Here is a 16,996-nt window from a genome sequence, read left to right as displayed (position 1 = left end):
ACAGAAATGCCATCTCAGTAAGTAGTGCAGTTTCTCACTACCTCCCATTGCTGTAACAATTAAGCTCTAAAGCTGAAGAGTGGAGTGGTGGTGGGAGGGCAGACAGCAGCTATTTTCACTCAGAAGGCAGCACCTCTGAAGTCAGTCCCTACTTGCATGACATTTATCTACACCACAAGCAGAAAACTGACTGTCAGCAAAACTGCCTGAAAAAGTGGGCAAGGATCACTGCTAGCAGAACGTACTGAAACAAGCAGGTACTCTTAATTCTGTAAGAAGACAAAACTATTACCGACAATTTTACACAGCACTTGCACAGTTTACTAAAAGCTTTACTGGGGACACATTGATCAAGGATGCTTTCACCCTGATTTACTATGTCCAGAGGCACTATCTTTTCGAATTGAAACTAAATGCAAAAAAAGGTAACACTTATCTAGCCTTTCTGAATCTTCTGAAATCAGAAAGCTGTCCGCTTGAGTCTTCTCCAAATATAAGTTTTTAGGCATAACTAAAAGTAGTTGGTTTTGTTGTTGGTGCTTTGGTTCTTGTCTTTTGGGGTGGATGAACTGTCAGAAATTGGCAATATGAACAAAAATGGCAGAGATTTCTGTACTTGTAGAAAAATGAAAGCAATTATATCAATCTAATTAAAGTTATAAAGTTAGAACATCGCAATCCAAGAGAATCCTCAGTTCCACAAGAGCTCAGAACTCAGACACAACCTCTGCTTAAGGTGGTGAGGTTAACAGCAACACCAGCTTCACATTTGTGACACACAAACACATGCCAATGAAAAATGCCTTCCCAGGCTGACATATCAGCTTCCCAGGCTGATATTCCAATCCCAGATTCACTGTGTTTCTGAGCAGGAAGTCTGAACCACTATGCATTTAAGTAAAATTGCTGAAGCTCTTTCATAACGACATTGTAAGCAGAAATGCCAGCTTATAAGGGTAAGGTATTTCCAAGAAACCCTTTTCTATCAGAAGTAAAATTCAGACAGTGTTTGCCATTATCTAAAACACATTAGTAAAAGCTAAAATCTCATAAAAGACTTCCCAGGCTACTCCAATGTCTCTTGTCAAAAAAAAAAAAAAAAAAAATATCTTGACCTAGAAACCCAACAACAGTCATGCTTTTGGGTAAAGCAGTATGAAAGACCAATGGATTACCTAATCTGTCTTGTAAGACAGGATTTCTTTGGTGCTAAATGCAACAAACGAAAATTCCCTGAGCAGCAGCAGCAGATATAAAACTTCAAACTGCCATTCCACATTAGTGATGCTACACACACTACAATTCTCTCCGTAAGAACTGCCTCCAGTGTGCTGGGCCCAGAGGGAAAAAGTAGAAAGAAGTACAGTATATATTGCCAAGTATTCAACACCATCTATAGTACTAGTACACTGGTACTGTACTAGCAGTCTCATTACACTGATGCGATGAAGTCTAATTTTTATTCACATAGCTATAGGGCAAGATTGCCTGATTTCCTCCTCTGTGGTCCAGTTATATCACAACAGTGGCCAGATAAATTGGCAGCAGCAGCGAAGACCAAAATGACTGGGAGCTCACAGGCTTATTAGGCAACATCTTCAGGTGACAAAAAGGACTGTCTCCTTCAAAACCCAAATGATACTACTACAGGAAAGCAAAGAGGCAGGATGGGGTCCAGGAAGAGGCCACACCAGCACACTCCCCCACAGCTTAAATCAGAGCTGTGAAACACTGGGAATAAATCATAAGAAACCCTTCCTCTTGATCCACCTGAATTTGAGCATGAGGTATACATCAATAACATAATACACACTGATGATAACATTAAGTAAAATCGTTCATTTTTAATTCATCCATCATTCTAAAGAAAGAAAAATAAGACAAAGGCTCCATGAGACTCATTTAAGGTCACAAAGTGTTGCAGATCACCAGTTGGAGTTTCTCCACTCACAGGCCACCTAGCTAGCTATTTTACATACTACCTGCAAGTACGCTCAACATATCAGTGGACAAAAATTTTTGGTTGATCCTGTCTCTTACATGGGGGAGGAGGGGAAGAGCTGAGTGGTGCGCAAGTATTTCCTGACTGGAACATCTCCAATAATGGAGATGTAGCATTTTAACACCAACTTGCACACAGAAAAGCAAATACACGAAAGGGAGAAAAAAAGCTTCAGATTTTATAAATCTACAGATTTCAGTAATGGCTTACATAAAGATACTATGAAAATCTAAACACATTTAAGAGTCTTTGTTTCAATAAAAAAATATGTATATATTCTTTGCTATGAAAACAGTTTTTACATTTAAGCAGTTAATTTTTAGGTTTTCTTTTAAATTTACCTTCAGCTTCTTAAAATCTTAGACACTTCACTTGCAGCATGAAAAGCAGAAAAAGGAACCAGGTTTAAATTAAATCATTAGACAGAATCTGCTCGTGTGATTCTTATACCTAGTTTGCCCCTGAAGGGCTCATTTCAAAAGATCTTTCTAAAAAGTCTCGAAAAAGAAGTGTCTATGTATAGAGAAAATATACATATTTAGTTTCATTATAACCTGTTAAAAAGTGAAAATGAAGCACAAGACTTTCTGAATACTCTGTACTGAATGCCTCATTAAATCAACAACTGCTTCTGATGAAAAATGTCATGATGTAATCACTTCTCATTTTCAGTATACTATTTAAATTGCATTTATGTCTGTAAACATTGGTATTAGTTCAGAAGGCCTTGGCCTTGAAAATTCTTCCAATGGATCTTACACAGTGCTGCTAGCACAGTATGGAGACTCATTATTCACCTATTTGGAATAAGCATTAAAAATTTGTAGTGTTTAGAAAAATTCAGTACTTCTATATTAGTATTACATATATCCAGATAAAAAATAAAACAAAACAAAACACCACACACACTGGGGAAAAAAAAAAAAAACACTTTCTCTCACACGGTAAAATTTATGGGGTTCACACCTCACTGAAGCCATCCAAATACTACTTAATAAACAATTCTTGTTTATCTGAATAGCCTTTTTATTCCATACTAGTACACTACCTTAAGCTTACTTGTGCTTGTATTTTTATTACAGCTGTAGCAAAGTAATCCAAAATTTCAAAGTCCAGCTTCTCACAGAACATCATCTATGGATTTGGCACTAACCCGTTAGAAAGGATGTAAAACTAAAAAACAGACAATACTTAGAACACTTGGCTCTTTAATAGTAAATGCATTGGAAGTATACATACTACAAGTCTCAATTCCTATATAATAAGTTACTCATTTGATACATCAGACTGTCATTTAAAGCTTAAAGTCATTTAGAGAAGGAAATAATTTTAAAAGCTCAATTACTTGTAAGTAACTAAAACTACTCTAAGAAAATAGCGAGTAACACAGACTGAACATTACACAATGTTATTTTAGCAAGCTCATCTTTTCTGTAGTTAAAAAGTATATACATTTGAACAGCATATTTCAGTGAGTATCTGTGCCTCTAGAACAATAAGCCATTCCACAGAGTCTCAGAAACTAGTTCAGAATCTCCCTTTCCCAAGTTGCAATCACAGAGAAAAAAAAAAAATCTCATGAGATTTCAAAAATATGCTAGGAAGCTGAGAAAATGTAACCATTTCAGACTCTGTGGCTGAAACTCTAGCCACACTGATAAATGACAAAACAGATTCATTCCACTGAGATCTACATTTCATCCCAAGAGCAATTAAATTCTACACAAAGCAGCTAAAACCCATCTGTCCCTTCAAGATGGATTTCAATTATTGTTCCGTAATCCTATATCCTTGTAACTAAATTGATGCTCACTTGGTGTATTCCCCAAATACCAGCTTTAGCTCAGTAAAAATTAAGATAGCAGAGACATACACAGTTACTAGAGCCTCTAATAACAAAAGGCCAGAGGATTCAATCTCTGTCTAAGAGAGGGTCTTCGTATGACTCGATAATACAGAGAACACAAGTTTTCTAAACCTATTAGTGCAAATGAAATTTCTTTGAAAGAGAAAAAAGAAACAACTCTCTAGAGGTATTAAAAATGCTAATGGAAAGATTTTCATCTTGAATTTTTACTTCTTGCAGACCCCTATATGGTAGAATATTGTAGTGTCTTTTAAAAGTAGTAATACCTCATAATAATACAGGAACCCTTGTTTGGATTATCTATCTTATTCTCAAAGTAAATAAGAGCTTTAACCTTGAAAAAAAAAAAAACACAAAGCTTTACTCAAACAAATGCATACTAAAGATTATGTTTCTCACATGTCTAGTTAATACAATGGATAGGACAGAACAACTCAGAGAAGCCTTGGTATAGCAAAACAGTACTTTGTTTTCTGTTTAGGAAAGGAGCGATGAGACTCCAGGTAGGACCCATGTTTTCATCCATTTTGTTTATATGTATATTATTTCCAGACAAAAATAAATGAAAGCAAAAATATGGCAAGGTTTATATAGTCAAGTAGACTAATCTGCATGAAACAAAGTCTTACAACTCTCATTGTCATTCCAGAGACCTGATTAACACCACGCTAGACAAATAGGCCAAACCACTTCTCATTTGACTACCCAACAAGGTCTACGCTGCCATCTATACATTTGTTGATGCTATAGATGACAAACAGATGACTAAACACTACCAATATTTACCATCTTATTATGAGTAATTCAGATGTACTGCTGGAATCCAAAGCATCACAAAGGCTCACACTGCTCCTACTCACACCAGCCTAAAGTCGGGGAAAATCCAGAACCACCTATCTGCTTCAGATTTCCCCAGAAGCAATACTTCCCAGCGCAGTCAGGCTGACATTAGCTTAAAAGACTCTTATCAATTGGATTTTGACAGAGATTTATTGCTTTCACCTTCACAATACTAGAGGACAGAAAATGCACAATTTGATCATACACCTCCTAGCAATCAAAACATCAACATATGCTGCCTAATCACAATAATTATTCTCACGACCTTCAGTTCTTTTTATTTTAAGCTGCCTTTATACTCAGTGCCTTCAGACAGAAGCAGCAACAGGGAACAAAAGCTTATAGTAACCCACCCAACATCACGATTCTCCAGAACTAAGAACTGTATCAGAAATTCTTCTACATCTTAAGACTAAAAGTGATGAGTGTTTAATCTGTAGGCTAAAAAAAAAAAAAAAAAAAACACCCTAAATCTCATTCTTTCTGCCAACAATAACAAGCACATGAAAAAAAAAATAGGACTACCACTAAAAGGCAATTCAACAAACATTTCAGAGCTGCAGTCTCTCTTAAAAACCAAGTATGAACCCAAGATATATTATTGATGTTTCCCTTACTTAGGATGAAAATTCAGATGAAAATATAGTGCTTACTGCACTATAATTCTGGAAAAGCACTAACGGAATAAAAATCAAAATGAGTGGAAAAAAGAACATGATTTTTTTTAGATTCAGCACTAAGTCTTACACTCTCCTTTCTTCACTACATCTAAAACAAATAAGTTTATTCTTCCACTTTTAAGACCTCTCTGACAGCTATTTACTTTCAATAAAATAAGAAATTAACCAAAACATTGAACAAAAATATCATAAGCTTCTAATAAACCTCTGCTCTTTGAGGCTTACAACAGCTTCTATCAATCAGAACACCAATGATTGACCTTCAATTCATATAGATGCGTAAATTAACACATGGAGGTTATGCATATCAAATACAAGGTACATAGTCCAAAAGCACATGAAAGCAGTGCCTTTTGTTTGATAAATCGCACTGTATATATCAAAAATATCAATTTCAGGTTTATCGAGGAGAAAGTTTAAGAAGTTTTCCTGGTATATGCATGCATGTGACAGGGAGAAGGGTGTTTTTGCAGTGCCCTATGTTAATTTTTTTCCAGTAAACATCAAAATAACTACAAAGTTCATGCTGGAAAAAAATCTCAAAATGCTTTTCCAAGCTGGCCATAATTACCAAGAGAAGTTAATAACTATTTCTAAGCTTACTTTTAAGCACCGCATCCCAAGATTGTAATTTAAGACAGAAAATGAACACCACCACAGGCAGCTGAAAATATATCAGGAATTCCTCCTATGTAGTTGCACATAATTATATTATGTAGCTATGCTCCAGTTTCAGAAAAATATCTATGCTGTTCTGCTGTTGGGCTAGACAACCCTAACAGAACTACAAATTAAAATCTGACTTATTGCCACACGGCCCTTTCAAAGGCAGAAAACAGCATCTACACTACTGACAATGGCACTGGTGACATAATACTTAACACTTATCAAAGAAGCTGGAGACATTGCTTGATTATACCTAACTTTTGTTGGAAGTTCTGAATGAATAATATAGTGTTAATAAAATCTGAACAGTCTTTTAATTAAGCAACCCAAATAAGTGAGAACAGTGTTCCTGTGGATAAAGATGAAGGACAGACAGACAATTTACATCAAGCCTGCCAGAACCCAGAGGCTGGCTAACTGACCTCAGCTGAAGGGTTAGAGCACTGAAACTACCCTCCACCTACTTTAGACGGAATGATGTTTGATGCAAATCAGTTGTGTTTAGCAGTAAGAATATGGCTATTACTTATCTTGCTTTTTGTTTTCCAGACATAAAGGGTCCAGTTCATCTGATGAGCTAGTCAGCTACCTACTTTAAAGATGCTATGCTTAAACAGACAAATGAAAATAAATTTATGTTCAAAAGGGTCCTGTGCAGATATAGAATAGAAACACATCAATGGAAGTCAGATAAGGACCAACTATTTTCTTGTTGTCACTCCTAGGTTTAAAGATTGGTAGGAGATATTTTACTTATTATTTGCTGAAGTGATTTCTTTATTGTTGTTGAATGCCACCATGAGATTGCATAAGGAAGAAGCTGTGTTGTCCCAGCTTTAGAATAGGGAAAACATGCATGTAAGCAGCCTAATTCAAGGTCATCTGTCCAGAAACAGGGACTCCTTAACAAGAAGTTTCAGAAAGCTGTCAACTACAGAGGAAAGAAAACAGTTAGCAAGTGAAAAAAATACATTAATTCTGTTTTTAAAATATCCATCAGCAATAAAATTTAAAAAACCTACAGATATTCAGATGATGCATATAAATACATACTATGCTGTTCATTTCTGAAGACTCATAACTTCCACATGGATGGACACTTCCAATAGGTTCCAGCCCTTCTTCATCCCACATATATGTGCCATCAGAGCTATCAGATGGAGAAAGCTCAAAAGAGGACCCAGCTCTGTAATTCATCTCTGGAGAAATCACACTCTCAGCGGTATTCTTTGTACTTTCACTGTTGTCATCCACTGCTTAAAGAAAACAGAAACAGTAAAGATTCTAAAAAACAACCCAATATTCCAAAAAATAAAAATAAAAATTAAGGTGTATAAAAACATTAAAGTCTGAATAATAAACTGTGTTCTAACAGAAATATCTGAAAGCACTCTACAATATTAAGAACACTCGTCCTAGGAGGTAAAAAGCTCAGGCTGGACTGGCCATTACAACTAAGTATCCTTTTAAACTACATCTTTTCTAGCTTTATACAATGCAGCAATTCATCTGTCAAGAAAGACACTATTTAGAATTCTGTATCTTTTTAATAAAAAAAAGATACTGTATCTTTCTAGTATGACATCTCTCAAAATAAATATATACTAAGAAAAAAGTACATCAGACTTGAAAATGCAGCTTTGCTTTTAAAGCATCTTCCATCTCTTCCACTGATTTTTTTTTTTTTTTTTAAGAGTTAATACAGCATGCTTCTGGAAAAAAAAACAGTAACATTACAATTTATAAAATTAAGTAATTAAATAAGACACCCTACATTTATTGCCACTACATTAAGCAGTTACAGATGTTCTCTGCCTACAGAGTGGGATAAAAATTGCAGAGATCACTAGTCCAAAAGAAATGAATGCCAAGTAAGGCTAAGAGGAATTCTACAATCCTATGACAAGTTTGGCTAAAGGAGGCATCACTAATTCTTATTCCAAAGAAATAAGAGCTCTTAAAAAAAATCATGCTTGAAAATGATTACTGTCATGCAAAAAAAAAAAAAAAAAAGCACTGTGAGAAAATAAATTGGCCAGCATAGTTCCGTTCTGAAAAAAAAATCAGAATGGTTAAACATAACTTAACTGCAATTACAGAATCTTGATGGAGTACCAAAAAAAAATAAATAAATCAAACAATGCAAAGTATTTACCAGACATATTTATATCAAGCCAGTCATCAGCATTACAGCAAGATCCTCCACTTTCCTTGAGAGAAGTGAACGGCTCTATCGATGTCATGCTCCCATGCTCTAACTCTTGAACGCGGCTCTCCTTTTGCTGTACTTGCATAGTTCTATTTGGATCTTCTATATCTATGAAGTCATCACTGAAGTCTTCACTCAAATCATTTTTTTCCGAGGATGACAAAGAAGATATAGATATTTCGTCTCCATCATCACTCATACACATGACATTTGACCCATGTTTTCCCATGCTTTCATGGAGGCCATCAACAGATTCTGTTCTGTGAGCACCGCACTCTATAATGTTATTTTTGTCAATTGCTCGATTAATATTTGTTGAAATTTCAGAGTTCTCCACTATACACGTGTCAGGAGTTGTAGTTTTGCCACCATCCACAATGATATTTCCAGCAAATCGCTGCCTAGTAGGCTTCAGCAAAGAAGGTCGACTTAATCTGTATCCAAAAGACGGTGTGGACCCCGATCCGTTTGACAGTGGGGGTTTCTTTGAAGCAGGAGCTGATATACCAGAGTACGGTCTGGTAAATCCGTACTTCATAGGTTCATTTCCATTGGGTACATCCAACTGTCGTGCATTTCTTGACAACAGAGATGACCTCTGAGATGTCCTAACAGCTAGATTTTGACTATAAGGCCTTGTCAGATCCACAGCTTTATTAAAGGAATGTGACCTGGTTAAAGATGCAGTGGGGAGGAAGGAATTCTGAATGGAATGTGAAAAACTTTGTGATCTTACCATTTTTTCACAGGAAAAAGGCTTGTTATTGTCTGTAGATTGTGCAAGGCTTTCTCCTGAACTTGTCCTTGTGGCACTGGAATTAGCTCTAGGTCTTTGCAAACCTACCACTGGCCTATTTCCATAAAATCCATTTAAGTGTGATTTTGGAGCACTGAGTCCAGAATATGAGGTCCTTCCTGACAGGGTACCTTTGGCAAATTTTGCTGAACTAGGGAGTCCAGGCAAAGACTTTGGGTTTAATTCCTCTGTAGAAGATACAAACATACTGTTTTGCTTTACTGTTTTTGATGCAACTGAAGCAGTACTGTTCAAACCCACCCTGAGCACATCATTACTCAATGCTCCTTGAGATGGAGAATACTTCTCAGAATCAATTAGTTTTTCATTACAATTATGTTTGGAATTGGTCTCTCTCCCATTTTGATCATGAAGTTGATGTTTATTTGATTTTCTCCAGTTGAAAGAAAAGGAAGACATGCGAACAGTGCCGTTGTGCTTGCTGAAATTTTTGCCACCATTATTGCCTGCTAAATTAACAGCCGACCCATTTGGCATAGGTTGCAAGACACTTCCTAAAGTTTTCGTTCCATATTTCGGTAGCCTGGAAACCAAGGACGTCCTGGTTTGATTTTTTTCTTCCATGAGCTACAGGGTACATTGGTCCTTAAAGAGTGCTTGAATCTAAAGAAAAGAAAGAATATATTAGACCTTAAATAACCACACATTAAACAATATTCTTCAATATACATTTGCATCTATATGTTTACTACCTCTATGTAGCTAACTATACCACAATTATATAAATTAACTCACGCATTCTGCGAAGTCCTGAGAAATACTAATCGACAGCAGCAATTTGGCAGTAATATTATTCAGGTGTCACTCTCCACCCCCTACATTTTCATTGTCTAGATAAACTGCACTTTTTGCCTTCTTTACATCATTAAAATAAGCTTTAAAAAGGGTGCATATTTTTCCTTTACCTATTTTGAGCAGCAAACTGAATTTTTCAATTGTACTACAATTATTCAACTACATACTTAAGACTTTATATTTAAAAAGGAACAAATTGAACATTGAACACGTCTGCTGTCAGCAACAGAGAACTTCCAAATCTTTGATGTAAAACCTGACCAAAAGCTTTTTTTTTTTTTTTTCAAAATCGTTTTTCCTTGCCAAAACATTCACATTGACCTGCCATAGCCCCTGCTCGAAAGGAGATTCTGACAGACACCACAACACATATCCTTAAGCATGAACAAATATAAAATAGCAGTAGAAGAAACAACATTATTGAAAAACAACTGAAAATAAGTTTCCAAATCATTCACTGCCTTGGGAATTTCTCAAGCTTTTTATGCAGAAGATTTGAGGAAACTGAGACATTCAGGGGTGTTTCTGTTCTTAACACTAGTGAATCAGATTTCTGCTAGCAGAACCAGCACAGTGTATAGGAAATCCAGTAGGTGTAAAAGTAGCAAATGCACAGATCACATGAGCAAGAAGATAACCAACTTCTGAAAGAAACCTATTACTGAAGAAAGCTACTTATATTAAGCATCATCAATAGAATTCAGAACCCGAAATTCACTGTTTTTGTCAGCTGATCATACTGTGAAGGCAAGAGATGCGTCCTAGCAGATGCTCACAGCAAGCATCTTTCTCCTCATTCCAACAGGGATACTTCCCCACTATATCCTCCCAGATTCCATTTGATCTCAGATCTTCCCAAGCAAGGAGCGGAGTTCATAGCCTCCTGTTTAACTGTGCTTCAGTACAGGCTTTTCTTCACCAATTTTGTGAATCGTCTATTCTATTTTTAGAATAATCTCAGAGTTCCAGAACTCCATACTTTGTGGTACAACTGTTTGCTTTCATTTGTTGAAAACTCAATAGCTGATCGTTTAATTTGGTGTCCCCAATTTATATGTTATGAGATACAAAATAATCACTCATCATTGACCTTCACCTCAGCATCTTGTTTTTCCACATCTAAATGATATCCCCATTCAGGATGAAAAATCCTGGCCATTTTTCCTCTTTCTATGGAAACTATGGTCTATTTTGGTTATCTTCTTATTTGTGTACAAGATCTGAAGTACAAGGCAGCAGCTGCCTACAGTATTCAAGTTAATAAAACTCTTAGCAAAGGTGAATTTAAAAGCTTTACTTTTGTGCTGTAGTACATGAACAAAGCCCTAGACCCAGATTCTGAGATAAAAAGATAATTACAGTATTTATTCATTTCCTTACATCTGTGAATTTTCATTCCCTCCCCCCTGATTGGGAACATTTCACTGCCACCTTTACTAAAAATTTGTTCCATCTGAACTTATGTCATTTTGGTGTACTTTTGTCATGCTTTTATTTTATAAAGCCGTATCTGCTTTACAGACATATCTTTGCCTCAACAATTCCTGCCTTGAGAATCCCTATCTCCTTGCTTTAATACATCACTTGTTTCTTCCACACTTATGCACATATTCATCCTATTATTTTTACAGATGACCATGTCTGTATCATCATTTTGCACAGCACTTCATTTGTTTTTCCTGGTAATACAATACAAAAAAATTGTCTAAATGCTATTAGTAAAGACTTCTAATTCAGATAATAAGGGCTTTCAAGTTCCTAAGTTGTATATTCAACACCGTATATAAAGAAAAGGTTTACTCTAACACTAATTTCTGTATTTGCAAGATGAGGTTTCTCTTTTTTCCAAGACAGATGTGAAAGGATACCTTGCTTTTGTTATCCTAGATTTTATTCATCAGTCAGTTTCACACACTGGTCTTATAATGGTGCCAAGACAATTAATTTCACTAGTTCATACATTATTCCCTGAAACTAACATCTGTATTTCCTTCATCACAGACCTAGTACACACAGCTGGCAGGACTGAAAAGAACCCTGAAAGTTTTTAAACCATGGCAATCATGGACCATGAGAAGCAGAATGATGAGAAGTAATATACAGCAAGTATCATTATACTCATTTGACATACAGGAAACACCCTGTGTAACCAAAGCAAACACTACCCCAAAGTGAGTCACTCCCCAAGCTGCAAGACCTCACTAAGAAACATTTAAGATAAAAATCAAAGTGGCATTAAACTCATGCAAACTGAAGCACCCTTAGGACTTTGTAAATGAATAGGATGCCCCAGAGCTGTACTTCTGAAAATAGGTCTACATTAGAAGGAGAAATGTTCAGAAAGATGGCTTTTTAGGGGCTCCTAATGTAATGAAAATATCAGAATCCACATTCTGCAACTGGTAGAGCACAATTCCATTTAGAAACACAAATCCACAGTTCCAAAATACTACGTGTAAGTGAATGCTTGCACATTGGAGATGTAAGCCACAGAGTTGTACACATCACATTCTCAGCAGTGGTTTCTTATTTTTATACTGAAGAACGTAAGTTAGAGTTGTAACAAGATTATCAGCTAGTAAGAACAGTACGTATTTCTCGATGTGCTCAATACAGACTGTCACACATGATAAAAGGCCGCTATACTACGTAACTGTGGTAGATGGTATGAGACTCACCAGTTTGTACCTTAGAACATCCATTAATCGACATAAAATTGTTTCCTATATAGTCAAGGAAAATATATGGAGAGCCACTCACAAGTACATTACCACTCATTAACTGAGCCTTAGTAGCTAATGATGCAGATGTTCCTAGCTCGCTACAGCTGAGAACTGCTTGAAATACTTCCTTATGCAAACTTAACACAGAAAAGAGGCATGCATTATGCAAAGTTTGTTGCTTAGCTATATTTAAAATAAAGCTTTAAACAAAAAAGAGAAAAAATCTATCAAATTTAGGCAATAATTACCTAAAGTCACAATGATTATCATTTGCTTCTTTTTTTTTTTGGAAAAGATGCAATGAGTTTACAAACATTGCACTACTCAGCTTGTTTGCCAGCTGTATCGCAACAGCAGCAAGTAGTAGCCCACACTTCCTTACAAAGTTTCTTCTGTGCGGTTGCAAGTATTTTTATTGGCTGGAATGCATTAATATCACCCTGTACTACAGCAAAGACAGGGACATAATGTATACATTCTCTTCCACTTAGATCTCTGCAGAAATCATCCCAGCTAGATTTAAAACCATTTCACACAAACTACATCATGATTTACAAGCAGATCAAAAAAAATGATAATTGTAATTTTGGATTTAATATTTTCAAGCATAAATTCTGTTTCTGAGCTGAATAAAAGACCTCAGTCCCTGCAGAGCTGAGTAACTTGGCATCTCTACTGTCTCCAAACCACAAAAAGATTCCTAAACTCAGTCAGGAGCCCTCTGTCCCAGCTGCATCTCCAACTGGAGACTGCTACAGTTAAGCTCCTAAACCCACAGTTAAGACACCTACCTGCCAGATGCACATAAATGCTGAGCACTCCACAGTTTGCACTGAGCTTACTTGAGTGCCTGTATGTGAATTTAGGTGCCTAATCATCTCAAAAAAAAACCTATAACCAATGTTTTCTGGTAAGAAAATGCACTTAAAGCAATGCATCCACGTGTTTGTACCTATAAAAAAGAAACTTGCCTACAGTGTACCTGTATAAGAGATTTTTTCATTTATAATGTAATGTCGAATGTCAACCTCAAAGACATTATGTCAAATATATTTAAGTATGTTGTCATTTTTTTTTAATAACTCAATGCATAAAAATGGCCTTGAACATTATGATGAATTCAGTCATGGCAAGCACCATACTATAGAGCTGAAGATATCCCAAAGCTAGCAAAAAAGGCTCAACTCTTGTCAAGTCTTCAAAACTAAGAAAAAAGTTAAATTAGAAAGCTGCTAATTTAGCTTTCATGCTTTATGGATAAATCCCTTTTCATATCTGTCTACCATCTCTTAGGTGACCACAAAATTTAAATGAGGCCATTTAATGAGATTACTTTAATCCTCCAACAAGCGCTGCAAATTAAACTCGAAAAGACGACCATTCAGTCCTCTAGGAAGGCTGCTTGCTCATTTATCCTTAATTAGGGAAAGACAAAATGTTATCTTCAAGAAAACTGCACTGATTGCTTAAAATACTTCAGATAATTAAATTTAAAAACTTCCTACAACAAAAACTTGCCTATGTTTTATGAGCTGTAGCTACTGCATTGCATTTTCAATTCTAGGTTGCATTCATTTGGTTTAAGTACAAATGCTGTCAAAAAACTCAACAGTATCATGTCTGGCAGATAATACTTTCCCCCCAAATCCAGAAACTTTCTCATGAAGTTCTCTCAAACTTCCTGAATTTCAACAAACACTTTCTATTAAAAATGACGTTATTTTAACAATGAAATTTCATTACCAAGAAACACAGTACCTGCAAGTTATGCATTCCACAAAACTCAGATTTAGTATAATTTGAATTATATTTTTCTGTATTATAAAAAATTCAAAGTACTTTTAGACTTGAGCAATCCATGGATTTTTTTAGACAGACATTTGGGAGAACAAGCCTTACGCATTCTGCCCCGGGAAATGCATTATCAAATGCACACAAGTCTAAATGGGAATTAAACTAAAAGGCCTAGACTTTATACACAATAATCCAAGGAAAAGGAATTTAGACTTACAAACCCTCTGAAGTGTAACCTGAACTGAAAAGGTGCTACATCCCTTCAAGGATATTCAAGATCCTGGTGATAAGAAGGACATTCATTTTCACTCTCCCTCGTACTTTCCATATAGGCTTATGCACACATAAACAAGTCCTCCAACATTAGTCCCAACTAGCAAACACACCATTCACAGTCTGTTTCAACAACATCAGGAAAGCAGTTTCCTATATCATCATCTCAGCATAGCTTTGCATCTGAAGCTGCCCTACGTGTTGTGGAAGGATTCTTATAGTACGAGACAGCTGAAAGTTTACACATTTCACATTTGGGCACCCTTAAAATAACACTGCCCCTATGGCCCATGCCAGAGAGCTAACAGCAGTCTGAAACTCCGAACAAATTGTTATTTGAGGGAGCAAACTCCCTCTTACTCTCATGGCATAGTGGAACAAACAGCTGCCAGATGAAACACATCCAGTAGACAGGTGACAGATGAGCAGCTCTGCAGAACGATTGCTATGCCAACAGTTTTGAATGCATCCTTCGTTCACCTTGTCAATTTTAAGTGGACTTAAATAATGAGAATTACCAAGAAGCAACCTTTAGATGCTTTTCTTTGAGCAACTTCATTCCCCACACGAAGGATATCTTCTTGATGCTAGAGACAAACATAAGTTCATGGAAGAGGGCTGTGCTGAAAACCCAAGGGGGTCAACACTTCCTCATTACTTCTGGAAAACTGGAACAGTACTTTCCTGAAGGTGTATAGGAAGCTGGCAGCTGCCACAGTACACAAGCTTGCTTATCCATCCAGAAATATTAGGTCCACCAGCATCCATTTAGCAGCAAGCACCAATTATTAATCAGTCAAGGTGGTTTGGTATTTGGTGTGGTGTCAGGCTGACAGAACAACTAGCACAGAGTTCAGCACTGTTATTCACGTTTCTGCCATCATACGTTGGATGCTACCCAAGTTAAAGTTTAGTGACCACACTTGCCAAGCCAAACCTCATAGTCTTATTATTTGCCTTCCCCAGAAAGACCAACTAAGAGACTCTGTAATTCTACTTGTTTGGCTCGGTGGCAGGTGATCTGAAACAGCGGTTTACCGATTTTATGCATATTTTTAGCAACACAAACTTGACAAGATAATTTCCAGGGACCTTCATTCTTTTCCCTGGAAAACAAAAGCACATTTCTACCCATGCACACAACATGGATAGAAAGGCGAAAACATTCCTCCCATGGAAACCTAAACTATCTCCTCTGGCTAAAAGCCTACTCAGCCACAACATTGCACTAGGGCATTGAAAAGAACTGGTAACGAATGTCCAAGCAGCATGAAAAACAAGTGATGCATACAGGCAAGACAGGCAGAATCCACCACCTTCAGTAACCATTACATCCTGTTTTCTGCACCGTGCTTATAACAGGAAAGAGCCCTGCTGAAAACACAGACACAAGACCAGGTATTCAAGATGCTGCAAAAAGCCTTCAAGACGACTGCTCCTAATACCCCAGTGGTTTTCACTACAGCTATGATGCCTTCCACACACACACAAAAAAAATACACAATGTGAAGAAAGATTGTATTTTACTTCTAATTATCTGCTGATTCTAGATATATCACATGGCCTTCATGAGTTTTAGAGCAAATGTATTTCAACCATGCCCATGGTGCATGGCTTATAAAAACAACCTTTGGACACCACTGGGTTTTAGAACACTTGGCAACTTTTACGTACACATACATACATGTGTTAATATTCAGGACACACAAAGAATGAGAATCTTTTCACCACTGACATGCTTAGCAATGATTTAGTTCCTGAGTTAAAAGTATAACTTAAGAACTGTTTTGCTTTTAGAAACAAAAAATAAAAAAAGCACTACATATGCATTACTTCTACCAGCATAGAGAGGTGTTCAATGACATTAGGGAAAAAAAAATCAGGGAGGCTTTTGCAGCAGATAAAGCAAAAAGCTTCTTCAGCTTTGGAACACTGCAGGATGGGTAGCGTGGCTACCAGTCGGTTTGCAGCTGTGAGGGGACCATGAGAGCTTAACAGAATGAAAGAAACTACCAGAAGATCTGGACAGCAAACACAACCTCTGAGCAGTACATGTCCTGAACTGAATAAGAAATTAGAAGAGATACATCCTGAGGAAACTGTGCATGCTGTATGAATTAAATTGAATTAGAATACAATTAAAAGTTTCAGTGGTTGAAAGATTGAACTTCTGAGTATTTATAGGTGTCACATGTTCTTCTGCATTATTCACCTTACAGACTGGCTCCAGCTTAGACAAAAAAAAAAAAACCTTCTTCTGTAAAATTCAAGATCCAGTAAGATTTAGTTGCTTTGCAGTAATATCCTCCAAGCCTGCCTTCCTTCCCCTG

At 36.5% G+C, this 16,996-nt stretch overlaps 1 protein-coding gene across 17 annotated transcripts in view; it reads right to left on the bottom strand.

The window, feature by feature from the left end:
* The window catches only part of CCSER2 (coiled-coil serine rich protein 2), a 152,480-nt gene that overhangs the window by 48,109 nt on the left and 87,375 nt on the right, over window positions 1-16,996 (bottom strand). For 11 of the 17 annotated variants that reach the window (XM_035540037.2, XM_035539983.2, XM_035539993.2 and 8 more), the window contains 2 exons: window positions 8,211-9,684; window positions 7,109-7,311 (listed from right to left, as the gene is read on the bottom strand). In XM_035540037.2, the coding sequence (XP_035395930.1) occupies window positions 7,109-7,311; window positions 8,211-9,645 (1,638 nt within the window). In that variant the 5' untranslated portion in view covers window positions 9,646-9,684. The remainder of the gene's footprint in view (window positions 1-7,108; window positions 7,312-8,210; window positions 9,685-16,996) is intronic. The other 6 variants (XM_035540012.2, XM_050711997.1, XM_050711996.1 and 3 more) reach the window with 1 other exon arrangement.

Source organism: Cygnus atratus, chromosome 7, assembly GCF_013377495.2.
Source record: "Cygnus atratus isolate AKBS03 ecotype Queensland, Australia chromosome 7, CAtr_DNAZoo_HiC_assembly, whole genome shotgun sequence".
NCBI lineage: Eukaryota > Metazoa > Chordata > Aves > Anseriformes > Anatidae > Cygnus > Cygnus atratus.
This window is presented reverse-complemented; position numbering and strand designations above follow the sequence as displayed.